This window comes from Tinamus guttatus, unplaced genomic scaffold (assembly GCF_059628265.1).
Source record: "Tinamus guttatus ecotype Peru unplaced genomic scaffold, ASM5962826v1 Tinamus_guttatus_pri_ptg000172l, whole genome shotgun sequence".
In the NCBI taxonomy this organism is placed as follows: Eukaryota; Metazoa; Chordata; class Aves; order Tinamiformes; family Tinamidae; genus Tinamus; species Tinamus guttatus.
The window spans coordinates 4,208,129-4,234,997 of NW_028288706.1; the positions used below are offsets into that span (position 1 = coordinate 4,208,129).

General features: G+C 54.1%; 2 protein-coding genes across 3 annotated transcripts in view; one reads left to right on the forward strand and one right to left on the reverse strand.

Moving 5' to 3' along the window:
- Nucleotides 1-885: 885 nt before the first annotated feature.
- On the reverse strand, nucleotides 886-12,553 carry DNAJA3 (DnaJ heat shock protein family (Hsp40) member A3). Of its 2 annotated transcripts, XM_088523089.1 has the most exons (12): nucleotides 12,343-12,553; nucleotides 12,085-12,221; nucleotides 11,374-11,457; nucleotides 10,358-10,567; nucleotides 9,146-9,298; nucleotides 8,142-8,289; nucleotides 7,255-7,319; nucleotides 6,205-6,333; nucleotides 5,363-5,478; nucleotides 4,511-4,608; nucleotides 2,068-2,184; nucleotides 886-1,318 (listed from the first exon to the last, which is right to left on the reverse strand). In XM_088523089.1, the coding sequence occupies exons 1-11, from the start codon at nucleotides 12,536-12,538 to the stop codon at nucleotides 2,081-2,083; spliced, it is 1,440 nt and encodes a 479-aa protein (XP_088379215.1). In that variant the 5' UTR covers nucleotides 12,539-12,553; the 3' UTR covers nucleotides 886-1,318; nucleotides 2,068-2,080. The 2 variants fall into 2 exon arrangements, with proteins under 2 accessions (XP_088379215.1, XP_088379214.1); XM_088523088.1 differs by lacking the exon at nucleotides 2,068-2,184 and having other exon boundaries at nucleotides 12,343-12,538.
- A 1,783-nt stretch (nucleotides 12,554-14,336) lies between these two features.
- LOC104574864 (coronin-7-like) overlaps nucleotides 14,337-26,869 on the forward strand; it is a 42,244-nt gene continuing 29,711 nt past the window's right edge. The window contains exons 1-7 of the mRNA XM_088523102.1: nucleotides 14,337-14,399; nucleotides 16,432-16,528; nucleotides 16,736-16,810; nucleotides 19,642-19,712; nucleotides 20,000-20,183; nucleotides 21,223-21,299; nucleotides 23,073-23,123. Of these exons, the coding sequence (XP_088379228.1) occupies nucleotides 14,340-14,399; nucleotides 16,432-16,528; nucleotides 16,736-16,810; nucleotides 19,642-19,712; nucleotides 20,000-20,183; nucleotides 21,223-21,299; nucleotides 23,073-23,123 (615 nt within the window). The 5' untranslated portion in view covers nucleotides 14,337-14,339. The remainder of the gene's footprint in view (nucleotides 14,400-16,431; nucleotides 16,529-16,735; nucleotides 16,811-19,641; nucleotides 19,713-19,999; nucleotides 20,184-21,222; nucleotides 21,300-23,072; nucleotides 23,124-26,869) is intronic.

The following is a 26,869-nucleotide window of genomic DNA, read 5'->3' on the forward strand; positions in this document are numbered from 1 at the left end:
CTTGTGGCCACAACATACTTGGACATCTAGATACATTCTCTCCCCTAGAAAAGACCTTCATTCCTGGTCCGTGCTGCTGAGGAAGGAAAACGAGCCAAACCAGCGCAGGCAGGAGTCTGGAAGAGCACACGAGGCAGTAAGGCAGAGCAGGTGTTAAATATCTTTATGAAATCAATCTTATTTACATGAATACAGATTCACTTTACAGACAGTTTAATCAGGAGCCAACGCGTGCTTTATTTCAGCAAATTAAAAAGGGCAAGACTATGACATTTCCTTCTTTAACTGGTCGATTAGTGAGTGGGCTTGATGGTACCTGCAAGTTATAACTAGTAACAGCCGGCTACAGTAACCATGACAATACTCACTGCAAGAGCTTGACTCCATCTGGAAAGAGCGAACCACTTCTCTTGTATTCGCACACACTAGGTACAGTAAAAGACAATGATTCTTAGACCAGTCCTTTACACTATCTGTTTTGCCAACATAAAAAAAAAAAAAAAAAAAAAAGGAAAAACTGCCCCAAACTGGAAACAGGCTTGGTGGTAATGAGGCATCATCATTCATCATTAAACTCTGCAGCCATAAAGGTTTTTCAAAGAGCTGATGTGAAACTTGTACCAGTCTTAAAGCAACAGCACTTGCGTTGTAACTTTAGTTCACACTGGCGGGAAGGGAAACCCATCACTGCTCTCTGTGCAGGACATCAACACAACTGGGAAACGCCAGGTCTGCTGATGAGCCCATGGCAAATATGTGCGGACACGTCTCCGCCGAAGGGAGACAGCCCACTCTAAGAAGTGTACACAACAGCTAGAAGGGCACAGGAGATTGCTGTGAAGACAGGGTCAAGAGTCACTGCTGCACCAAGTCTCCTGGAACAGAAGCAGTAACAAGCTCACCACACATCCAGCACTCAGAAGGGCACCCGAGTGAAAGAGGTCATCTTGGACTCCATACAGCAAACTGCTTCACTCTGGGCTGGAAGGACAGCTTTTATTTTAGATTTCCACTGCTTTGGATTCTAATTAATATCTCAATTTTAATTTTACCAGTAGTACTACAGGAATCCAAGTGAACTTCCAGCAGCAGTAGAAACTTGAGGAGCAACTTGAAGAAGCGTCTGCGTCATTACTGCAAAGACAGTACTTTCCTTCGTTACCATTTCCTAGGACAGCAGATGGTTGTTGGTGCCTCAGTGGTTTGTGGCCTCTCCAGCTGGGATTCTCGTTGTGCTGCTGATCGACTTTCTTTGCTCTCTAGAACCCCCTGCCATGATATGCAGCTGCTGGCTCCTAGTTTCCAGTAGAACGTTTCCCTGCAGTTGAAGTAAAGGAAATGTTCAACACTTCCTGAATGAATCAGTCTAAGACACGTAGATGCTGCAAATTGTTTTACAAGTGCAGGAGATAAAAAAGCACCTCCCCAGCTGCCTTCAACTTGCACTTGTTTGCCAGAGAGAACTGAGAAGTTTGAAGAATCTTATGAATTGCCTAAAGTGTGAGGAAGCTGAGGCCCTGCAATCCAAGACACCACAGCCTGTCATGGCTGAGTAGGTTATTTCAAGTCCACAGTGCTCCCTCACAGCAGCTCAGTGCTGACTAAATGGCACCTGCAGCTACAACGCGGTGCTCAATTATGCACCACAGGCTCTGTTATACTTAACAACAAAGAAATTGTAGATACGAGCACCTGAGGCTCTGCAGGGCCTTGCTTTGCCAGGCTGTGTTCTAGGAGCAGGTTCCCTGTGTTGAATCAGGTACAGCCACTGCATGAGCAAGTACTGCAGGAAGCAGAGCTGCAGGAGTTAAAGGTAAGGGCCAGTCAGCTCCTTGAAAACGTATCCAGCATTTCCCTTTCTGTAGCAGCCACGGGGTAACTTAGTCCATGGATTTTTGCTCCAGGTAATACAGGACAGCTAAGGCTGTTCATACAGCTGGAAGTGGCTGGAAGGCCTGAGGCTAAGCGAGAAGCAGTGCTGTGCCTTTGCTGCTTCTACTGCCCAAGAAATGCAAGTTCTGCTTCATGTGAGGGGAAAACAACAATAAAACATAAGAGGCTTCCTACCTCAGATGGCATATCAGGAGCTAAACATTTTCTTAAGTTTGGTAAAGAATCCCTCCTTGTTCTCCTCAGCCTCAGGCCTATCCTCGCCTGCTTCAGCGCTAGCCGTGGCCCTGCCACCTGGACACAAACAGCAAAGGCTGCAGTCAGATTCATTCCTCAAACCACTCCAGCTACCTCTCTCATCAGCAGTCACCACACTAAACAAAGTGACAGGGTTATTTTAGACTGGGAATGGAGGGCAGTAAAGTCTGACGTTAGCTGGCTTTGCCAGCATCCTCACATACAGGCATCTCCTGTGCCCCACATGCCAACGAGCATCAGCAACCCACAGTCCTTCTGGAATGACAGCAAAGCCCAGACCCCAGAAGTGGAGGAAAAGAACATTAGCCCAGGTAAGACTCTTCCCTTCCCCTCTCTGGAGCCCTCCAGCTGAGCAAGGGAACAAGGTTTTATACAATAAAGGCAGGGATCCCCTCCTCTGAAAGTACCCCACTTCCAATAGTCCAGAGCTTGGGCAGCTGAGAAAGTTTCACCGGGATACGCTAAAACTAAACAGATGTGTCTTAGAGGAATCATATTTATGTTGCTTAGAAAGTCTCCAGATAGAATGGAAAAGGTCACAAGTATTTCAGAACAAGTGTTTGTCCAGAATGGATTTTTAGCAGGTATTGGCCAGCTAGTTTTACTATATAGACAAACCCCAAGAAGATTTCTGCCTGAAAAGTGGCTACAGCTAGAACAGCAGAGATCATTTTGCTTTTTCTGCATTAAAAGCATCAATGACAACGTTGTCAAATCCTCCTTGAGCTTTCTTTACACACAGAGAAAGCAAAGTCCAGTCCTCCCCATCCTCCCACACTGAACTCCTGAGTTCAGACTGATGCAATGGTGTGAAATGTTGCAGCCTGTGGCAAAATGCCTCTGCTATGTTCTGCTTTCCAGAAAAAAATTCCTACCCTCAACAATAATTTGTCTCTGTACTATAAACTACTAATATTGTTTGTAATCCACCTGCTAACTTAAGTGTGGTAAAACTGTCAATTTTATGTCTTAAAGTCAAATTTGTACAATTTTTCCCCCTTGACCCATAAACATCTTTAAAAAGCTGTGGTGAGAGACTTGCTTAGAGATCTCTCCCCTTTGTGCTAGGATTCACCCTTAATGCTTACCTACACTGGAAAAGACATCCCATTAACTTCCGTATTATGAAAGCTCTATGGAATATAATGCTGATAAACATATGCCACACACCTTTCCAATATACTGAACTTTCCTGCAGCAGCCTATATTCCTCAGGATTTGTTATCTGAAATAGAGAGGACTTGAATTCCCAGACTGTCACCTTTGCTTTGCTGTACACAGTCTTAAATCTCTTTATAGGTTTCTTACATAAAAATGGATCACAACCTAACAAAGTTTAAGAAATTCATAGTTCCAATACAAGGTTAAAAAAAAAAATCCTCTCCAGTAGCAAAGAACAAAGCTCTTGCTTTGATCTGTATGTTCTACCATGTATCTTATGCCTTTAGCTCTTATGCCAGATAACTCAGTGAAACTTAAAAATACACTTTTTTTTGCTGCAACAAAAAGTTTAACCTGGCGCAGGAGGAGCAGCTTTACGAAGCTCCCACTGACTTCAGGCCCTCCACTGTACTCGATGCTGTGTATTGACTGGAGCCACATCCAGCAATAACTGGCATTTCTGTCCAAGACTCTCCTGTATGCACTGAGTAGAGCTTACAGTGATGCTGACAGCAACATTTCCATTCCAATTTTAAGGAGTAATTTAGACCTCAAACCCCAGGAGCATCACAGGCATCTTCAATCCCAAACAGTTATTCTGGATTTTCAAAGCTAGTGACAAATGACAGAGGACACTCCGAGGTTTTCTGAAGCTGCCCACTGAATCTCACTGCAGTTGGTCGGGACATTCCTGGCAGATATCCATGACATTCCTGGGCTGGAAGTGACTGCTTCAATGGGGGTCACAATTAAGAAACATTCTCACTGAGGACAGCAGTGAGTGCTGAGAACAGATTAGCTCACTCAGAACTAAGCTGAATCATATTCCCCTCTTCTACCTCTGCTACTAAGACAAATTGTTTCTGGCACAGGGATAAAAGTAGGCAGCTCAAGGCATTCCTTACCAGAACTTGTTGAGGCTCTGAGGTATCCTAGAGGTAACAGTACTCTACTCTCTGTTCATGCACAGATTTGCCCTGTAAATACTGCAGTGATGCCCTCTCTACTTCCCTGCTTTATGCTACAGCCTATTACTATCATACCTATAAAAACAACTCTTGAAATAAGATGCTCAGCAGTCTGTACTGACACCTTGTCCAAAGGTCACCTTGGCTCGCCTTCCTCCCCGTGAATCCTTGGGAAGCATTCTGCATTCCCACACCAGCTCCGGGAGAAGGGAGCGCTAATCCCCCCTGCTTACCTGATGATGTATTTGTGACTCCGTTCACTGTGCCTTCCACATCTGTCTCATCCTCAGCATAGCTCATCATTAAAGCTCTCTGGCGATCCGTCAGCCTTCTGCAGGTCAATACAGAGATTGCTGGTTACCACTATCTTTAGGAAGGATGTTATCTATAGGCTTTCCTAATCTGGCAGCACACACAAGAGGCAGCTACTGGACGTACACGATTAGTACATCTGAAATACACTCGGAATCCCTATGGCGCTCTTAATATGAGCTTTCTATTAAGGATAAGCCCAAAGGGGAGAGGAGTGATATGACCCACTGCATTTCACCAGCTGCTGTAAAAAAAGTCTTTCGAAGTGCGGAGAACCATGTGGAGCTGCAGCAAAAGCTACAGCTGGCAAGGAGAGCTCCGGAAATAAACACCCCAGCTGAGTGCAGCAACACAAACTATAAAGTTTCTTTCACCAGTGGGACAGGGATTCAACAAGCAGTCTGAAGAGCAACTCAAAATGACTTCAGTTCCTTTAAGTTGCAGCTATAAAAGCACAGGGAACATGTAGGTGCTGGCACCTGGACAGAATCAGCAAACAGCAAGGCAAATCTGCAGGTGCAGAGCTACTTACATAGTTCCAGGATTCTTTCGGTTGGCTTCCCAAATTGGGCTTTTTTTTTTTTTTTTTTTTTTTTTAAATAACAGAATTTTACCTCACATGAAAACAAAAAGCAATGTGAGAAATTAACTAACTGGCATCTGACTAAGGAACACTCAAAGCAGATAAAGCAATGAGACATTTTCATAAAATATCTCTGAATTTTTTGCAAGGAGTTCAAAATTTCACAGAAAGTTGTATTACATCTACTTACTGAGGAACTTTTATCTTTATGTGAATGTAGTGGTCTCCATAGCCATAACTGTTAACTTTGGGAATGCCTTTCCCACTCATTCGAATTTTCTGGTCTGGCTGAATACCAGGGGGTATCTGTGAACACAGAGAGTCAAGCTGATTTTTGGCATTGCTATAATAATTACCTATTTCTACAGCAGGCTTCAAAATAAGATTGGGAAGTTTGTTATGTTCATGCATCTGGACACATTCAGAGACTGTTTAAAAAAGCTTGAAAAAATGAAAATGCTGAAAAAGCTTTTGAAGGAAAAATCAAAGAACTTAGAAGACCGTAAGTGGGACGTCTCACTGCTCTCCGATACAAGATGTAAGTAATTGTAAGAGAAAGGCTTTACCCTCTCCTCCCCAGTTACTAGTTTACTGTGATCTTTTCCTTATCAGCAAAGAGACAATATCCAGTATTGCTGTGACAGACATCTAATGTCCCTGACCAAAACAAAAGTGACCTGATATGTGGACCTAGCTGGATGGACAGTATTTGTAAACACACAGAAATAGGTCAGTCTATTGGGGAGAATCTTACATATGAGACGACACTAACACAACCATCCCGGTTTTCCCAGCACTCAGCAGCCTGCCATTTTTAGCAGTGCTTTGTATGTCCAACAATCCACCTGCCCTTCCTTCCTCTGTCATTACACGGCGATACGAAAGGAGATGTGACCAAACAGGTCACAAATTACCTGAAAGTCAATCCTCCAGTCAATAACACTTGATACTAGCAGACTCAGGAGATTTGCACCATGTTTTTCTTGTCCTACATTATGTTACACCACAGCTCTTCTACATAATAGAACTTACCGTGATATTGATCGTCTCATACAAGCCTTGACACCTGGCTGTACCTCCCAGAACAGCCTGTGCTACTGAAATGAGGAGGTCTGAATGGATATCTGCTCCATTTCTTCTGAACACAGAACTTTTCTGAACCTAAAATACAAGCAATTCCAAAGAGTAGTGAGCACAATATGAAGTTCTCATTGCAAACTGCTTTCAAAGTTCTCAGAAGCAGATATACCAGAATGCTGCAGTCAGACCCTTTGCTGTCCACAGACAACATGGCTAAAAAGTCTAATTTAATATTCAGTCATTTAGAGAAAAATAGGTATTGACATAACCTTAATTAGCTAAAGGCTTAGGAAGCAGATGTGCTCCTATCTGAGCAACTCCCTCCCTAATCCAGTTTGTTAATTTATCAGTGTCAGTGCTATTCTGTGGACAGCAGGGAAGATACTGTCCTGTCCGGTACCCTGAACGGGAAAGCCAGGAAAGGCAGGTAAGCACCTTGGCAACAGCACCACAAACCAGAAAGGAACTAAATTCTCCTCCACCACAACAAAGGTGCTGAAAAAGCTTGCTCCTCAACAGAGGCATATGACAGGAGATACACAGGAGCTCCAGCTACAAAGGATGTGCAAATCAGCACTTAAAGTGCCCTTCTACAAATACACATCACCCGTCAGCTCTTAAGCGCACTCCTGCAGCTCTGCTCAGTGCTCTCATCAGTGCAAGCAGACAGCTCAAGTCTCCAGGTCAAAGATGGAAGGCATCACGAACCCACTCTGTATTTTGATGCATATTACCCTGAAGCCTCATCCTGTAACAATGCATATTACCCTGAAGCCTCATCCCAATTCTTTATGAACAAATTTAACATACCACCATTTGTCACAATGCACATCTGCTATCTTAGAAAGTTCACGTGGATCATGTTTCTTCAGCTGTTTGAAAGGATCACTTGCTCTTTCTCCTCCTGTTCCCCACTCAAGTCAGACTTGCCAGGCAGTTGTGAAGGGAACAAGCAACCAATGGAAATAATAAGAGCAGCTTATGACATATAATGATACATACCCTGAATGTAATAAAAATTTCTTTCTTTCCCACAGGCATTCGAACTGTCTGCCCATCTTCAACGCCTGTGGTGAGGAAAAAACACAGGGAATGTTATCCTATTTTACCTGGTATTATACTCCATATGTTACTTAAATACCTACAAGCTTTCTGTTCCAGCCTCCTGCCATCCCAAAAGCCTGCCACCACAGCAGCACCTGCACCTCCAGGAGCACAGGACCTACCAGTAGGAAGCACAGTAACACTCTCCACAGGAGCCGTGGCCAAAGGAAGGAGGTGTCAGTTCACATTTAGAGCTCAGGTCTGGTCACTAGGTGCCAGGCAGAGGAGCATCCCTACACACGCTCATTACTTCAAATCCTACAAAATTCTTTTGGGAAGTAAGGAACCAAGGAACACTGGAAGGCCTCCCTCAGCTACAGCAAAATAAATGTTGCTCAGCCAGGATAGTCCTGAAGAAGCAAATTTTCAGCCCCCCCAACCATTATCTTTTTTTCTGAGAGAGGCAAACAATCCACTCTGTGAGTCAAGTTAAGGCTTTGAGGATTTCCCCTCCAGTTTCCTTAAGTATCAATGAAAGAGTCAAGTCAAGACTTTCGAGAGTTCCACTCTTCAACATCTGCCTAGAAGAATCCATGCAAAATCCAAAACCTCTTCTCAAGAAGGACAGATATTTTTATCTACCAGATATGAACCCATCACCAGAATGCACATCTTATCACTAATCCTTTCAATCCCCAAGATATCAATCCTCATTTTTCTTTAGATAGCTTCCCTGCAACAAAGCTGCTTTATGTTGCTCTGACATTTTGTCAGGGAGCAGCCAGACTCTAGAGACAATTAAGCTTAAACTTGAACAGACAGCAGCTCACAAATACAACACTAACCTGCTGGCACGGGAACCATCACTGTCTTCCTCTGTTTGGTTTGTCCTGTTCCTCGACATAACAAACACGGGGTTGTTACAATGGAACCACGACCACCACATCGCCTGCATGTAGACCGCATCACGAAGGGACCTGTATTTATCGTTTCCTGGCAAAGGAAACCCAAATTGTATAAACATTTGGTACCAGGCAGCTACTTCTGTCTTCATTTCCACAACACCCCGGCAGTGGCCCAGCACATGCGATTCCTTCTAACTGCACACGCAGCATGACAGGGTTCAAGGATGATATCCTTCGGTAAGGGCTGCAGCAGAACAATGGCTCAGAAATCCTGTGAGAATAGTGCTTATAAAAGGCTGGAACAGATGCTTTTTCATGTGTATTTGGAGGAACCCAAAAACAATCCACTCCCATTAATTACTGCCAGGGTTTAGGAAAGAGTCATGGAAATTAACTGTGAATGAGAGAATCATCTGATGGCAGCACGTGAGGAAAAGACTGCAGTGTCCCTGTGCCAACCACACCTGCTTTGCAGACAAAGGCATTCTGGTCATAGATCGCCCTTTGGTACCTATTTTGATGCATGGAAATGGAGAGCCTCAAGGTTGATCCTTTTTTTACTTACTATTAAGTAACATTCATCTTGTTCTGTCATGATTATCCTTACACTGCCAGTACTTTCTTTCTACCCTCCCATGCCTGCCCCTACTCCAAAATATCCCAATTATTGCTCAAGAATTTCAGAACTGTTACATCATACAAATATGCTATATTGGGCATATAGCATATTGGGCAGATGATCTACCCTTCAAGGTTATCATTTTCAGTTGTCCAGAATACATATTCAAAACAATGAAAATATTCCTAGTACATACTAACATCAAGTCCTCATCTATTAAGCTGGTTTCACCCAAGATAAGCTGATGATTATAGAAAAAAAATGTGGAAATCACTATCTTGCCCCAAAAAAACACAGAAGAATGTGTCTCTTCAGAAGCACTTACCATGCCAGTACCATTGCAGTAGTGACACCGCTGCACTTTGGTACCAGGCTCATGCCCTTTCCCATCACATCGCTGACAGGAGTCGTTGATGTTCACCACCATCTCCTTGTTAACACCTTTGGCAGCTTGAGTGAATGTCAGTTCCATGATATACTGTATAGGAAACATGAACATCAATCCATAATTGGTGATATGTGATGGGATCTTAAAGAGACTTAAGTCAAATATCAAACAATGCTTAAAATATATCCCCATAATGGAGTGTGGGAGAAATGGACAGACACACACGTTCTGTCTCATTCCAGCAATCAATAATATGTCTCCAACAGGGGCTACAAAAGAATAGCAAACATCACAAAAATGATGATCATACCAGTCAGATGAGCAGTTTTTCAGTAGAAATGTCATTTAAGAATAGAAATGAAGAAGACAGTAAAAATAGAAGTCACACATTTTTCTGTTCTTTAGAAAAAATAATTAAAAACATTACTGTGATTTGCCTTATTTAATAGGAAAACATCAACAATAAGTGTGGAATCTTTTAATGCCAGTGAAAGCACATGCTCTTGCATAAACTGTTTACTGGGCAAGGACAGTAATCAGCAAAGATTTTCTGCTACCTCTTGGATAGCTTCCCACAAAATAGAATATTCTGCTTATAGTAAACCCAGAGGTCCTAAATACCAGACATGTTTCTGAAGACAAATCAAAAGCATAAATACCTGAGAGTGCATTTAGCTGCAGGACAAAGGAAAACCAAAACCTCCTTCTCACATTTAGGCTTCATTACAATGTTAAGCCCATTAAACAGTCAAATCAAAAGCTGGAAGGCTCGTTTTACAGTTAAAAGTTATTCTGTGGCTTGCAGCATTAAACTACAAAACAGACATATGTATATCAACTTACAGCCTATACAATGATGAAAACAGTTCAGCAGCATTAACAGGTGTCAGAACACACCAGATAAACCAGTTGTAATCCAGAAAATATATTCCATCTTTATCCGGAGGCATATAGCTTACAACAGAGATGTGATTTGGAATTGGAGGCCAACCAGCACCCATACAATGGGACACATTTGCTTTTGACATACCCAGAAACAAATTCTTTGCCTAAGCTTACATGCAGAGCAGCAAGTAGCAGTCTAACACTCCATCTATTTCCATTTTTTCCATCTCACATACTCAGAAAATATGCCTATTTCATCCATACCTCCTGCGGCTGGTCAAAGGCGCTCTGAAAATCTCCAAAGGAGGATCCTGAAAACTCTCCAAAGATTTTTCTGAAAAGCTCTTCTGGATCAATTGATGGGCCACTGCTCCAGTACTGGCGCCCGGCACCTGCTGCACCTGCTGCACCAGCATCGAAACCTGCTGTACCGTAAGCATCATATTGTTTCCTCTTTGCTTCGTCACTTAATACCTTCGAGGTAAAAAATAAAATAAATGATACCATCAGGACACTGTAGAGACGTACAGCAACAATACTAGTCCCAGACAGCCTATGTTTATACAGTCACATCTCTCGGGAGAGCCCAAGGCTGTAGGTTTTCCCCACGCAAGCCCATTCTCCAACCTTCTTCGTGACACTAGGGAGGCTAGTCCAGCTGTCACGATCAACTGGTCTATCAGAAAGCCTCTTCTTCCATCATTCCCTCATGAGTCGTCAGGAAAATGACATGATTTTGCTAATTCATAATAAACAAGAATAATTTACATTACATATTAGATCACTAATATGTTACATGAAAGTTAGCAGCGAGTGCTGGAATAAATTTGAAAATCTACAAAGAGCCAAAACCAGCCCAAAAAAACTTCTGAAGAAGCTGAAGAGCAGGAAGGAGGAGCTGGACTGGCAGGATGCAAAGCAAAGTCAAGTACCTTTCTCTCCAAAAATCTAGTAACTACTAACAGTGTTCTTGCTTTAAGTGGACTGGTGATTCTCCTGCCCCATCTATGCCAGGCACTCTTACTGAGAAAGACCACAAACTCAAAAAGGTCAAAACACATTTAACTAAATCAGATATTTGGGTTATATAGTAACTTCCCAGAGGTAATAAAAGCACTGCTGGAGCAAAGACTCTGCTCAAGGATAAAATACAAGAGATGAAACAATAGTGACAGTTTTGCAGAAAATCCACAGAAGAAGAAATATTTTCCCCCACCTACTCCAAGTCTTATTCCAGACTTCCCTCCTTTTCACAAGGATGAACTGTGTATATTAATTACCTCATAGGCCTCTGCCAGCTGAGAGAACTTCTCTTTAGCTTTGGGGTCATCCTTATTTGTATCAGGATGGTATTTCTTTGCCAGCTAAACAACAAGAACAAAATTAGAGATACAGTGATTTGTTTTAGCGTTATCTCACATGCCAGGAAAAGAAAATATGCATGAGACAGAGCTTGGCATTCAACATGGGGAACTAAAAGCACTCACTGTATCAGCTCACTGTAAGGAAACACAAGGTTACCCCCGCCCCCGTTGGCTGCTACATGATTCCGGGGATGAAAGTCTTGCTGTAAAGAGGCCCAAGATGCCAGCACAGAGCACATGTGCAGCAAGAACAACCCTTTGAAGAGGGCACCACATCTCGATAAGGGTTCCCCTTATTTAGACAGGCTTTCCTATTCAGACCCAGTGTTCGTCTCCAGTGGGTGCAACCAGAGGAAATTTAAAGGAACTTACTAGTTAAACTTAAGGAACTTACTTAAGGACTTACTTAAGTTCCTTAAGGACTTACTTAACTTAAAGGAACGTTACTAACAAAAGAATCCTTAAGAAAAAATAAAAATAAAGAACGGTTTCTTAGAATGTACGATCTTGAAGGCTTTCAGGTCTTTGCACGGGGATGCTGCGGGCAGCTACGACCCGACCCGTGTCCCCCGCCAAGGGCCCGCTCAGGAGCTTCCCTCCCCCTAGGGCCGGGGCCGCAGGACGTGCCTGGTAATAGGCCTTCTTGATCTCCTTCTGCGAGGCGCTGCGCGGCACCCCCAGCACCTGGTAATAGTCCTCCTTGGCGCGGGCCGCGGCGCTGCTGTGGAAGGCGGCGGCGGGCGCTGCGGGAAGGCGCCCGGGCCCTGCGAGAGAGGAGGGCAGAGGGGACAGCGTGAGCATCGGGGCGCCGCGGCCCAGGGAACCGCCGCTCCCCCCTGCGCCACCCGCCCGGCAAGGCCGCGGCACCCCCCGGGCCGCGCTCACCCGCGGCGCCGAGCGCGCTGCGCAGCGGCAGCAGGAGGCGGCGGGCCGCGCGGGCCGGGGCGGCGGCGGGAGGCGCCGCGCTCAGCCCCCGCACGAGCCACACGAGCAGCAGCCGCCCCTGGCCCGGGCGCCGGCTGCGGGCGGCGGCGGCGGCGGCGGCCGCGCCGAACCAGCGTGACGAGCTCCCGGCCGCCATCTTGGCCCCCGGCGGCGCCCTGCGCCTGCGCCGCGCGCGCGCCGTGGGGCGGGGCGGAGCGGGGGGCTGCGCGCGTGCGCGCCGCCGGGGGCGGCCGTTGCTGCGCACGCGCGCGAGGCGGGCGCGCGGCTGAGGCGACGCGCGGGGTACTCTGCGCGAGCGCGTGGGAGGAGAGGGGCAGAAGAGACCAAGCGGGGTGAGGGAGAGGCCGTGGGACCGTGGGCAAGAGGATTTATCCCCCGGGGATCATTGTGAGCGGCCAGCCCCCGTGACACACTACCAGAGGGGGTCACGCTACTGTGACACAGGGTGGCAGCCCCTGGAGGGGGTTTGGGTAGTGCTTCCAGGCCTGCAGACCCATGGGATCTCCTGCTCCAGTCCTGAAGGGCTGTGCATCTTTTGTAGCTTCAGTGGGTAAAACATAATCCCTGAGCGGAACTGAAGCCCCTTTGGATCAGAATTAGCCTGTTCCATGGGTGGGAGGGTGCCTAGAGGCAGCAGGTAGCTTGTGCCAGATGCATTTACCTCCTGCCTTAGTTACTGCTGCTGGCGCCTTTCCCTGGTGCTCCGCAGGGAGGTTCAGCTCCGCTCTGCTCCGTGGTGTGTGGGAGGGCTGGAAGCAAGGCTGAGCGGGGAGGCGGTGTGTGAAATCCCGTCTCCTGTTGCTGCGTGCGCACTGGTGCCACAGAGCTCCATGCCATGTGAAGCTGCACCGGGCTGTGTAATGCCCAGAGCCGCAGGGAGCGAGTTTTGGGCTTTGGCTGAGGATGAGGCCATGGTCGCCTGCACCCTGAGCGCTCACAGTCCCCTGCTCTGCCTAGGTTTGGGGTGCCAGTGTGCAAAGAGAGAAGGAGAAAGAAGGTCCCAAGCAGTAGCATGAAGCAGGGACCAGGCAGGATGTCCGTGCGTACTGCGGACGGGCAAGGATCCAGCGCTTACTCTGCTCCCTTCCTTGGAAGCTCTCTGTAAACAAAAGTTTCTGCTCGCTGCTGCCTGGAAGTCTGGGGAGGGGACAAGCACGCGGAGCTGACGGGACGAAAAATCTGCTGTTTCCCCCATGTTATCTGCGTGCAGCACAGAAGGGCAGCGGCAGTCATCTCCAGTGAGATATTTGGGCAGCAGAGGGTGATTCTTGCCCTAAGGATCCCAGGCTCAGGCTTGCAGGGAGGCAGCTGCGGAGCCATTTGACCTTCAAGACATTTACATCTCCAAATGCTTCACTGTGTCCTGGGTGAATTAAGTACAGAGACCTGGAGACCTGTGAGCCATGAACCTTGTAGGATTATGTGAATAGGAATCATGTGGCAACACCTCCAGAGAGCGATGGGAATCCACAAAACCCAGATGTGCGGGAGGTGAGGAAGGGCATCCCCACTGCCCAGTTTGTCCCAAGATGGTCTCTCAGGACTTGTTCTGACGCTTGGCAGTCACCCCCAGAGCTGGAGAGCCCGAACTGAGGGGGGACTGGGTAGGAGAGTGGGAGAGGAAGGGGCTCCGGTGTCCACACTGAGGGGGCCGTTCGTGGGGTGCCCCCGGCGCCTCCTGTCCCCGGAGGACACAGCCGCACGGCCGGCACTGCCACCCCGCGCCTAGCGCGTGCCAGGCCCGGGGCCAGGGCGCGGTCCCGGGGGCGGGGCTAGCGGCCGGAGGCGGGGTCTGACGGGATGCGGGGCGGGGCTAAGCGCCCGGCGTGCGGCGCTGAGTGGCGGCGCGGGGCGAGCGGGGGGCGGGGCCAGGCGGCGGGCGGGGCTCGGTTCGGCTCGGCTCGGGTCGGATCGTGCGGCGCGGCGCTCCGGGCACCATGAACCGCTTCAGGGCGTCCAAGTTCCGGCACGCGGCGGCCCGGCTGCCCCGCAGGGAGGTGAGCGCGCCCACGGGCTCGCGGCGGCGGTGCTGGGGGCGCGGGCCCGCCTGGCCGCGCCTCGGCTCCGCGACCTCCGCCCGCGCCGGGCGTCGCGCCGGCCGCCCCTCCTCGGCACCGCCCGCCCCGCCGCTCGCGCTCCCCGAGCCGCTTCCGTGCGGCCCGGCCCAGTCCCCCGGGGCGGCAGGCGCCTTGCCGTGTGCTGCACCGCACTTGGGCAGGAGGCTCCGTCGCTGGCTTCCCGCGACACCTGGTGCTGCCCGCGCGGCGCCCACTTTCTGGGCGGCCGCAGCCCTGCTCGCCCGAGCGGCTGTGGGGACGTTGGCCTGCAAGCACTTGCCATGGAGCTGCTTCCGCACCGCAAAGAGGAAGCAGTGTGCTGGGGCCCGGCCGCAGGCACCCAGCTCCTCCGCTGCGACGCGCAGCCCCGGGCGCCTCCCTCGCAGCATGGGACTCAGCACCCCTGTGCGCAGCACCGCGCGCAGCAGGGGCCCCACTGGGAACAGCTGCGTGAGCACCCACCTGTTGGCTCTGCCACCCACCCCATGAGTCTCCTGCTGCCCTGTCCCAGCTCACAGAGCTGCACTTGGCATTGGCAGCCGGTGCCTCTGCCCTGGCTCTGCCCCATGGGAGCAGGGGAAGTGATACTCAAGTGCAGTATATACCGGGTAAGGGGTGCCGTGCAAGCAGCCCCATCCCTGCGGCTGCAGCCCGAGCTGGGTGCCTGCAGCCTCCGCTCTGCTGCACTTCTGCCAAGGCGGCTGGGGCGGGCCTGTGGGACGGGATGAACTGGGACAGGAAGCGAGGAAGGAACTGATGCTAGAGGCGGATGGAGGAGCCTCGTCCTGCCTGTGCAGTGCTGGGTACCGCAGATGGCGGGATGGCTGGTGGCCCGCAGGGAAGCAGTTTCAGTGTGTGCCAGGCACAGGCGTTGGCAGGAGTGAGTGACTGGCACCATGAGGAACAGGAGACTCTGTGGGGCTCAGGCCCACGTGTGTGTTGGCACAGGCAGTTGGTTACCGGGCGTGCTGGGGCAGCACTGACTGCCTCTGAAATGGGACCTCTTTGCTCCTTCCCCCTCTTCCACAGAGAGGGGCTGTGTGTGTGAGTATCCCTATGACAGCCTTGGAGCCACCAAAACTCTTACACATTGGATAATAGAGATGAGGAGATACCTCCGTTCTGCTGGCAAAAGGGAGCCAGAAATTCCCCAGATCCCTCTGGAGTGAGGAGGGAAGGAGAGTGACATGATTCTGAGGCCCAAGAGCTCCCTCCTTCACGTAGAGCTGCCTGGGAGGGAGGCAGCCAGGCCATGGTGCAGGCCTGGGCTCAGCACCCTGGTCTGCCTTGGTGCTGGTGTGCAGCTGGGTTTGCTCATGCTCCTGCCCCACCACAACATCGTTCTGCTGCCCAGTGCAGAGAGAGAAGCCTCGCTTCAGTCAGGGAAGGGTTAACAGCTCCAACACCAAAAAAGGCTGATGTGATGAGGATGAGGGAAGAAGTGAGGCTGGAAAACCCAGGCCCTGAAAGGACAGGCAAGTCTCAATCCTGCTGGGCACCCAGCACCCCTGCGCACAAAGTGTTCCAAGGTCGGCAGGGGTCCTCACCTGTGCAGGGCTGGTGCTGCTGGGGGTGATGCTGGGGCCACCAGCGGGCGCACAGGTGCAGTGGCACCCGGGAAGGGCCCTGTCACCTTCGCTGCAGCGTTGGACTTAGCCCTGGGAGCGCCGGGAGCTCCTGGCCCCACGGGCTGGGGACTGCCTGAAGCGACCTGTCTGCGTCACCTGCGCAGGAGTCATCATGGTCACCCACGGAGGTGGTCAGGAACTCGCTGCAGAGTGGGATTTTGGTCGTGGTTCCTCCGCAGTTGCCCTCAGCAGGGCCCTGGTGGTTCGGACAGCTCTGATAGCTGCAGGTCCTCGGCGAGGGAGCTCTGTTGGGCCTGAGTGCATCTGCAAACCTGCATCACTGCTCTGTTGTCTTCCCATTTGTGACCGTCTCCTGATGTGGACCTTTCCCACCTCGATTGTAGGCCTGGATTGGGGATGTGCGAGCCGGCTCTGCCGTGTCCTGCGGGAACCACGTGAAGGCCAGCAGCCAGTGGGTCGCCTTCAGTGCCGACACGACAGGTAAGGTACAAGGGAGCGGGCACAGGGCGCGTTGGGATGTGCAGCTCCCAGGTGTGTTTGTCCCTGATGCTGGCACTGCAGTTCCCTGAGGAGGGGACTTCATGGGAGCTCTTGCTCTCCTGTGTTGGGCTCTCGCAGGCTCTGAGCAGCCCCAGTGCTTGGCAGCTGGAGGGCAGCGGGTGACCTGCCCTGGGGTGTCTCCTGCAGGTGTGCTGGGCATCGTGCCACTGGAGGGCCAGAATGGAGACAAGAGGACGGTATCTCAGCTCTGCTGCCACTCAGGTGAGCTGGGTATCCTCCCTGCCTAATCCAGCTCGTCCCGTGTGTGTGCAGCCCTCTGTGCCAAGGGGCACCAAGGAGCTCACTGCCACATCCCATCTCCACAGCAGGCATCTGGCCCAGCTCAGGCAGTGCAGAATGATTCAGGTGCTGATGTTCAGCTATGACTCAGTCACTGCTGTGCCAGGTTGTATTTTTCCCAGACTAGAAGCTGAGTGAGCTGGTAGAGTCCCCAGGGACCCTGATGTGCCTCTCTCCTGTTCAATCCCTGCTGGATTCGGAGTGATGGAGCCAAGAGCTGCCACCCGTGCCTTGCACATGGACCCTTTCTCAATGCCCTGGCACGCTGCAGCAGAACGAGGGACTTGGGTCCTCCATGTGCGGTGTCTGAGCAGCCCAGGGAGCTGGGGTGCTGCTGAGCAGGAGGTTTGGGAGCTGCCTGGCCACAGTGAATGTGCACAACAGTGCGGGCCCAGCTATCACTGAAGAGCTGAACTAAACCCGAGCCCTTCGTCTAGGGAGCTGCAGAGGGGCCTGAGCATGTAGCTGTCAAGATCTTGGAGAGCTCGAGCTCTTCCTTTGTGCACCCTTCCCATGCTGCTCGTTGCAACATGTTGCCCAGAGCACCCCAGCACAGAACATGAGCGGGAGAAGCGCCCGTGTGCGTAACTCTAGCCTGCGTTAACTCGAGCAGCCTGTGCAGAGGCGCTCGCCCCACCGAGATCCGATGAACGTGGCAGCGGGGGGCCTTGGCCGCCTGCAGCGCTGCAGGAATGCAGCGCGGGGGAAGCGGCAGCCGGCAGCGTCACTGCTGGTGCAGGAGGCACCTGGCTGGCGCAGGGAAGGAGCAGGGGGTGCCGGGCAGCCCCCACGATGCCCCTCTCCTGGTGCCGGAGTGACACTGCCAGCCTGGGCACCTTGGCAGCACAGGCTGCTGTGCCACAGTGACCAAACTCACTCGGTAATTGAGGCAGACCAAGCCGGTGAGCTGGAGTCTCCATCCCCACAGTGGGCAGTGCCAGGGCAGGTGTTGGCTGCTGAGCAGGCAGCCTCCAGATGTGGCATTGCCAGCAGTTTCGCTGCTGCCTGCAGCTCGCCTGCCTTCGGAGGCGCTGGCGTTTGCCTCCCACTGGCCTTCCTCCCACGCCCCTGGCCGCTTTGAAAGCAAGGAATGCCTGGGCTCTGCCCTGGCAGAGTAACACATGCCCCGGGCTGGCTGCCCTGAGCGCCCCCGCTGCAGCAGAGAGGGCAGCCAAGATGCCACTTAAACAAGGAGGCTTTAAACTTGCCAGCTGCTCCAGGCTCCCGGTCATGCCAGGTCCTTGCCAAGGGTTGCCCTTTCCCTGCAGCTTAGCCCAGGATCTGCTGGGATCCTTCCCAGGGTGTTCCCAAACCATCACCCTTCCCACATCGCCCGCCAGGCCAAGGCGGGTCCCTGCAGGCTGTGCAGAGGGACGCCCTGCACAGAGCTTTCCTGCAGGAGCGTGACTACAGTTGGCATGGAGATGCTGAGCGCAGGTGGGAATCCAGGGAGAGATTTCAGGAAGCAGACTCTTCTGTTGGCTGGGGGAGGATTTTAGACACTTGGAAGCTTTTTGACAGCCACAGCTTTGTATCTCTGTGTCCTGCCCCTGGACAGGTGTCCCCATGGCACCGGAGAAGTGCTCCAGAGTGCAGGTGAGGAAGCAGCACAGGGTGCTAGTGACTGGCACATGGGCACAACAGCACTTCCCACTAATGAACTTTTGGTGCAACCCCTTTGAAGGTGGCTATGCCTGAGAAACGCCTCCCTTCTCTGTTCCAAGCAGGGGAGGATTTTTTTTCCCCTCCTCCCAGGGCAAATGGAGCAGATAAGTCGGAAGCTGGAGTACGCTGCTTTCTTTTCGTGCCCTGTGGGCTTGTATCTCGGCAGCCTCGCAGAAGCGGAAAAGTACACAGTGACCTACTTTCTTGATGTGCCAAATGCAGCAGAGGGGCTGTTAATGATGGAGGCAGCCTGCCTTCCCCAGGGCCCTGCTGCCAGTGTTACACGGAGCGGCTACGGTGTCGGCACGCTGCGCCGGGCGCCACAAAGGCAGCCTCACCGGCCTGGGCCCACCAGCACAGCCCTCACCGGCCTGGGCCTCCGTCACCGGCACAAACACCCTTGCGCATGTGGGGCTGCCCCGTTCAGCCCCAGCCTTGGCTGCCAGCGCTGCAGACCGGAGTCGGCAGACTCCTGGGCAGGGCAGTTTCCCTTGTGCCCCTTAATCAGTGTGGTGTCCCAGGGCAGGTAGCAAAGGAAACGGAAAGTCAGGGCTTGTACCCCGGGTTTGCTGCAGTTCGAGCCACTCTGTTCAGGCCCTTTGCTGTCAATGAAACGCGGTTGTTGCAGTTAATTCATAAAGCCATGTGGGAAGGTTGTCAGGTTGTGCGGGTGTCTGGGTCTATCCTTGCTCCCAGCACTGTGCATGTGTTGCTGTACACTCCGTGTCCTGCCACGCACGACATTCAAAGCTCTCTTGAAAAAAAAAAGCCAAAGCTGAATGGTGGCAGTTTAGGTGGGGAAGCGCAGTTGTGCAGAGCTGCCTCTTGGGGTTCTTGTCCGCGTGCCTGGGAAGACGAAGGGACACCAGGCGCTGACGTGCCGAGCCAGCGGCCAGGCTGAAATAGCAGAATCAATGGGCTCTGAAATGCCTCGGTGGGGCTGGTCACGGCCGTGAGCTCCAGGGTGGTGTGTGTGTGTTGAAAGGGCCTGTGAGCAGGGAAGAGCCAAGCAGGGAGCGAGCATGCTCCCTGCAGGGAACTCGGAGCGCGGTGATGCTGACACAAGCCTCTGCTCCCTTCCCTTCCAGATGTGGTGACAGACTTTGACTTCTCGCCATTCGATCAGTTCCTGCTGGCCACGGGCTCTGCCGATGAAACGGTGAGTGTTTAACACCGTGGGGACCCACGGAGTCATGGTGGGACTCTGGTGTTTCTCTTTGTGGCTCGTTGTTCTTTGGAAGAAAGGCTGGGATACTGCAGGAAAATGGATCTGGAAAGATGGAAAAAAGAGCCTGGGCTGGAGGGTGCTAGCCTTGAAGAAAGGTATGGGAAGTCCCCAAACCATGAGGGATGGAGTAGATGACATGGGGACACGGAGACTCGGCTTGGTGGGTGGGTGCAGCAAGAGAAGCGCCTCCCCTCGCTGAGCTCATTGCCGGGCTGCAGGTGAAGGTGTGGCGGCTGCCCCGGAGTGGCCAGGACCTGCCCCGCAGCGCCGGGCTCACCCTGGCGCCCGCCGGCTGCCCCGTGGACCTGCTGCAGTTCCACCCCACAGCGGACGGCGTGCTGGCCAGCGGCGCAGGGAGGCGAGTCACCGTCTGGGACGTGGGGCAGCAGCAGTCGCTGACAGGTAGGCTCAGACGTACCCGGCCCTGCAGCACGGGTTTCCCTTCTGCTGTGATGATGCCCGGCACTGCCTTGCGCAAGCGTTGGGTTCAGGGGCTGGTCTGGACCTTGGTGCCACTTCATGGCCAGTGCAGGCAGCTTTTGGGCACAGCGAGAAGTGGCACAGCCCCTCTGCATGTGTGGGGGCTCCCACAGACTGGCGCAGAGCCCACAAGCTCCTGTGCTGCCTGGCACGTCTCTAGCAGCTCTGCTGGGGTCCCATGCAGGGACAGATCCCGCTCCCTGGGTATCCTCCAGCACTGCGAGCGGGAGGACATGGCTGCCGTTGCCTGCTGAGGGTCTCCTTCCCAATGATTTGAGCTGCCAGTGTAGCTGGGATGCTCCCTGCACAAATGCAACAATCCCCTCGAGTCCTAGATCCTCAGGCTCAGGCAAAGCCCCATCAGGTCACCTGGGAAGCCCTCCACTAGCTAATGGAGGAAAAGCAACAGCTTCTTCCCTGTGTCCCTCCCACATGGGCTGCAGGGTTATGACAAAATTACTCTGGAAATCCCTGGATTTCCCTGGAAATCAAGTGCTTTACAGAAAGGCTCATTAGAGGAAAAGAGTCAGACTCAGGATATTGTTGAAGGGCTCTGCTCCCTGGGCAAATGTGGGATGTGTGGACCCAGAGGTCTCTCAAGGCTGTGTGTGTAGCCGTGCCATCATGGTTTAGATTTTGAGTTTAACAGCTTTGGATTCAAAAAAAGCCAGTGATATCATGCTGCCTGTGTGAGAAACGTGGAGTCAGCCTGGAGAAATCCGCTTCCTACGCGAGGGTTTTCTCAAGCAAAAGTGCATCAGTTTGCAAAACCAGAGTGTTCAGATGGGAAACAACTAGGCAGCACGGTGGCAAACAGAGCTCCTGCTGCCAAACCTTGCTAGCTCTGTGCCCCTTCTCTGAGCCCCGGGGCGGGACGGCCCCGCTCTGTCCTTGCAGGGGCAAAAGCCACTGCAGGGGCTCAGGCCGCACTGGAGGCCCTAACCATGTTCTCCTCTCCCAGCCTTGGACGCTCACGGGGACCAGCTGCAGAGCCTGTCGTGGAAGCAGGACGGCCGCCTCCTGGGCACTGCGTGCAAGGTGAGCGGGGCAGCGCTCGGGACCGGCACCCGACACCGAGCTGGTGTCCAGGGCGGTGTCCTTAGCTGTGCGCAATGAACCCACCAGAGGAGCTAGCCTCTGAGCGCACATCCCTCTTTGCTGCTGTGCTCACGGGACCAAGCAGGCATTTTCTGGGCTCCTGTATGGCATTTTGTGAGCATTTGCCAATGGTCCCTTTCCTCCACACAAGATGTTTCCAGTGATGGTGTAAATCCACTTAAGAGAGCACAGGCACTGGAAGGACAGCGGCTGCAGCCTGCAGACCTATCTTGCATGGACTGTTGTCTAACCTAGAGGAACAGCATGGGTCAAAAGCGACTGGTGAGATTGGACTTGTCCCGAGAGTAGTGCCAAGGCAAGAGGGTTTGGGTGCTGCCTGCTTGCTGGATTCTGTGTCTTTCTGCCCTCCTTGTGGCTCCTCTCCATCCTTGCCAGCCTGTTGGAGAGGCACCCACCTTCTTTTGCAAGCAGAAATCCATGGGTAGCTGCATAGGGATGGAAGCTTGTTTTCCTCTAGCTTTATCCTACTGCCTCCCCCGGTCCTGATTCCCCATCCTGGCCCTCTGGGTCCTTTTTGGCCATGGCTTATTTTGCTGGGGTGAGGGAAAGGGCCAAACATGCAGGGAAGGGGATGCAAGGACCTTCGGGGGTGTCACAGGACCTCGTCACTCCTCTGCAGCGGGGCTGGCTGTGCCCCTGCCATGCAGGCTGGGCTTGCTCCTGCGGTGCCAGCACCGGCTCCTGTTCTGGGGTGGAAAAGGGCAGAATTGAGGCTGGCGAGGGGTGCCGGGGCCGAGCCGGGCGGGCGCGCTAGGTGGCGCCTGCAGCCTGCTGGCTCGCGCGGCGCCGCACGGCGCTGGGCTGCGCGGACCAGCCGGGCCTGGGCCAGCCGGGCCTGCCTGTGTCAGGCTCGCCGCCTCGTCTGCAGGGTGTGAGGCCATGAAGGGTCTTGAGGAACTGCAGCAGATCCAGCCGCATGTCATTGCAGAGCAAAGAGCACCCTGGCAGCAGGCTGGCACCCAGGGGAGCTTCTCGCTGGCTCTGCCGCTCGGGAGGTGAAATGCAGCAGGCCCCCTGTTTCCGTAGGGAGAACCTCAGAGCCTGGGTCAGCAGCGACACTGAGGCCAGTGGGGTCTGTGGCCACCAGGGTGACTTCACAGGCCAGGGCGTCAGCTTCCCTGAGGCCCCACATCCTCAGTGCCAGTGAGGGGGAGCTGACGTTGGTGCTGGCTTGCTCTGCCAGGTCCCACTTCCACAGAGCCCCTGATGGCATCTCCTGTTTCACAGTTGCACTTCTGGCCATGAGCCTGAAGTTTCTCCATCTGAGATGCCTCCAAGAGCCTTTCAGCAGGAGGCTCAATATACCTCCAGCCAGGGCTGCATAGGGCTCAGTGATGTCTCCTTAGCCATCTCTGCCCTCACTTTCCTCCTTGCAGATTGGAGTGGGCAGGCAGCCTGGGTGAGTCTCTCCCTTCACAGCCATGAGTCCAGAGTTCAAATCCAGCTGCTGCTCCAATTGGCTGGGCTGCAGCTCACGTCTGGAGGTTTCCCTCAGGTTCTGGGAGCAATTTTGGGGGGTGCCTGGGCATGGTGAGGCCCAGCAGGTCCTGGCGCTGCATCCCAGCAGGCAGCGTGGGGCAGGACAGGAAAGGTGCTCTTGGAGCTGGTGCTCAGCCCTCCCCACCATGGGGCCTTACATCCTGCTGGCCCTGGGGTCTTTAACCTCCTTCTGTTTTCTTTTTATCTTGCCAGGACAAGAAACTGCGGATCTTTGACCCCCGAGCCAGCGCGGCTGCGTCACAGGTACTGGCCTTGCCTGCGTGCTGTGTGGGGGGCGGGGGGGACCTCCTCGGTGGGGGTGCTTGCCGCAGGATAGGTCGGTGCCTGCTCTGTCCCAGCCACAGCGCAGCTCAAAGGGGCTGCCGGAGGCCCCGGCTCCTCAGATGCCGGTGGCTGCTCCGCAGGCTGCTGGCAGTGGGGACAGACCTGCCTCCTCCTTTGCCCCAGGAAATCCAGCACGTCACCTGCCCGCCCCGTGAGTGGGATCCCTGCCCGCCCACCCGGGCCGTTGAGCTCTCCTTGGTTCCCCAAGCTGCTGCTGGGCCGAGCAGCAGCCGTAAGGGCTGTGCTGCTGCCGCCTGCCCCCGCGTCCCATGGAGGAGCCCCACGGCTGCCATGGGCACCGTTCCCCAGGCCTGTGGCCGGCGAGGGCTCCAGCATGGCTGGGAGCTCCTGGCCTTTGTGCTGCCGCGCAGGAGCTGAGCACAAGGGTTTGTCGCATGAGGATCTGCCAAGGGTGAGGTCTGGGCAGCTGGATCCGCACGGTTCAGCAAATAACAGTGATCAGGAAATGAGGACTTGGGCCTTGCCTTCAACTTGGCGTTTAAACAGCCTCTTATTAGAGGTTTCCTGTGGCTTTGGGGCTCTCACTGTCAGAAACTGCCGTCCCTCTTGCGCAGAAGGTTGTGAAAGGGGAAGGAGCCGGTGGAGGCCGGGCCTGGGTGGCTGCAGCCATCTCACCACCCCCTCGCCATGCCCTGCTGTGGGCTGCACTGCTCCTCAGGCCTCTCCTCCGCTCACGGCCGCGGGTCCGGCAAGCCAGCAGCCTCCGGGGCCTGCTGCTTGGCCAGAGCCACAGGGCTCCCTGATGTCCTGTTGCTCTTCCCTCCTGCCACGTCCTGGTGCAGTTACGGCATTAGGTCTCCTGGTGGCCCTGATTGCCTGCGTCCCTCAGCGCGTGTTCCGCTGGGTCACAGTGGTTTCTCCGCTTGCGTGGGGTGGGATCTCACTCTCCGGAGCTGGGCTCCGTTTTCACGATGCTCTCTGGCCCATGTCTGGGAGCAACCAGAGGGGCTGTGCGGGAGGGAACCGGTGCCCTGGCATTGCAATGGACCAGAGCATGTCCTGCTGCGGGCGTGAGAGTAGAGTGTTCCCAGCCCTCCATGGTGCCCCTGCCTCTCTTTTGCTCCCGTGCCCAGCACGTCCAGGAAAGTGCTGGGTGTCTGTTCCTCAACGCAGCCTGTGTCCATCCTCAAGTCATCTCTGCCCTGCTCCCCTCCTTGCCTGCCCCCGGCTCGTCCTGTGCCAGACCTGGCGGCTCGTGCAGCACCATTTCAGCAGAGCCATGAGCTCCACGCGCTCAAGCCAAGTCTCCTAGGGCGGGTGGACTCTGTCTAGCTGAGCTATTAAAAATAACGTGTGAATGATGGTGTCTGTTCGGAGCAGGCAGATCGCTTCCCTCCGCTGCTGTCTGCTCCGGCCCGGGATCGGCGCGCGCCCCTCGCCTGCACTCGGGCTTTGCCAAGAGAAATATGCACCTTTGCTGCCGAGAACTGCAGCACCGCAGCCGTAACCCCGTCTTGCCGAGAATTAATGAAGATGTTTAGTCTTGGAGAAGTACTGTGCTGAAGGGGAAAACTTTAAAATGCCATAAATCCTCTGGAAGTTTGTGCAGGGCTTGCTTAGCCAAGAGGAATAACACTCCTGTGTTTTGTTTTTTATCCCTTGTTGCCGCGGGGCCGGGGTTTTTGGAAGGGCTCCTTCTCCTGGGGGCCAGCGCGGTTACGAAACGGGGTGACCCTGGGGCTGCCGAGCGGTGCCAGCGCCTCTCGCGCTCCAATCTTTGAAGTCTCCTGGTTTTTACGGCGGTGAACAAGGTTAGCAGTGCAATGAGTTTTCCAGGTCAGCTGGCCCCAGCGGCGAGGCGAGAATAGCAAGGCTGGATTTGCAGCCAGCTCCATTCAGAGGAGGAGCTCAGGTGGAGGGCTCAGGCCCTGGCTCCGGCTCTACCGCGGGCTCTCGCCGGTCCCTTTGTAGCGTGCGGTGCTGAAAGGCTGTCTCGGCAGCGAGCCGTTCCTCCGGCTGGTTTTCTTAATTTGCCAAGCCTGCTTCATTAAGCTGTTCCTTTTTTTAGAGCAAGGGGGAAAAACAATCAAGAGGAGTTAAACTGGGAGACTCGGGGAGGGAGTGGCCCTGTTCTTGGGCCTGGCGCCGCTCTCGCATCCCAGGGATGCAGCGCATGCCGACCTGGGGGCTGTCCTGAGCATCGTCCTGCGCCGCTCACGAGGCCGCGGCCGGGAGGAGGGCTCGGGGAGGGCGCCGGCTCCGTGGCTTGCAGGGAAGCGCCCGCGGGCTCCCCGGGCTGCACCCCGAGGGGCACAGCCAGGGCACGGCTGTCCTGACGCCGAGGGAGGCTTGGGGCCGGGCCCCGCTGTTCCTGGCTCTGTGTCTCACAGCTATTTTGAGCGTGTCCCAGGCTGCGGGTGACGCAGCAGGGGCTCTGATGGAGGGCAGGGTGCAGCGAGAGCAGCTTGCCAGGGGCAGAGGTGCCCAGGGGCTTGCTGACCCCCCCAAGGACATCCAAAGCTGACGTATGGCTTGGCCTTGCTGTCACCCTGCTGGACCCGGCAGGACCCCTGCTGTGGCGGGGCTGGAGCAGGGAGGCACAACCTCATGGGCTCCTCTGCCCAGTGTGACTACCTGGGATCCCTAAACTAGCTGTGGGCTGCCTAGCTCATCTGAGGCCATCTGGGGAAACAGCGGAGAAAAACATGCAGCTAAATCCCCTCAGGGACATCCTCCCGCCCAGGGTGGACTGCTGTGACAGGCGAGAGGGTGCAATCCTCCCCGTGCCTGGGGAGCAGCCGTCACCTCGTCCTGCTGGCACGTAGCCGAAGTCCTGGCCGCTGCTCTGTAGCATGCAGGGGACCGTGGGCCCTGCTCGGCTGCTGCCCTGCCTGCAGCGTGAGCTGGTGCTGCAGCTAGTTGGGCACAACCCCAAGCCAGTGCAACACGGGGCCCGGGCTAGTTGGGCACTGGCTGCTCAGTCCTGCTCGGCGGGTGGCACAGGGCTCTCTGTGCCCCACACGGGGCAGCAGGGCTACCCCTCGCTGCAGCTGCTCTTGGTCTCTGTGCTCCACGAGCCCTGCTCCCCCTGTGCCTGTCCCCACTCCCAGAGAGCTCAAAGTCCTTTCGGAAAGGTCCCGTGAGTGTCATTCTTGGCCGTGGCCTTGGTGCTCCTCCCAAGGCCGAGCTCCTCGTGCTCCGCGCCAGGGCCTGCTCTTCCCTCCCACGTGCTCTGGACCCGCTGCCACTGTGCGGAGTCGCTTCCTTATCTTGACCCCCTTGTTGGAAGCAGTTGTATCCGGTCTCTCCTGGCCTTGGCTCTGGGGCCTGCTCCACTGGGGCTCCGTGTACCTCCGCCTGCTTGTCCCGCTCTTGCATTTGCTGTCCCTGCGACACCTGGGAATTCAGCCAGGCTCCGTACAGGCCCTTCCTCCCCCGCGCGCTCCCAGCTCCCCCCAGCCCACCCTTTGGGGGCTCACAGGACAGGAGCTGAGCCGGGAGCGGGGGATCAGAGTGCCAGGAGGGCACATTTGCTAAATTGAGGCACATCTGGGTACCACTCGCATCCAGGAGCTCCGATGGGGCATCCCTGCTCTGGCAGCAGGCTGGACAGGCAGTGCAGGGCCAGCATGGCACAGGGGCACCTCTGCATGGCAGCTCAGCGCTGCAGGAGCAGAGCAGTGGCCCTGCAGCGTCCGTGGCCA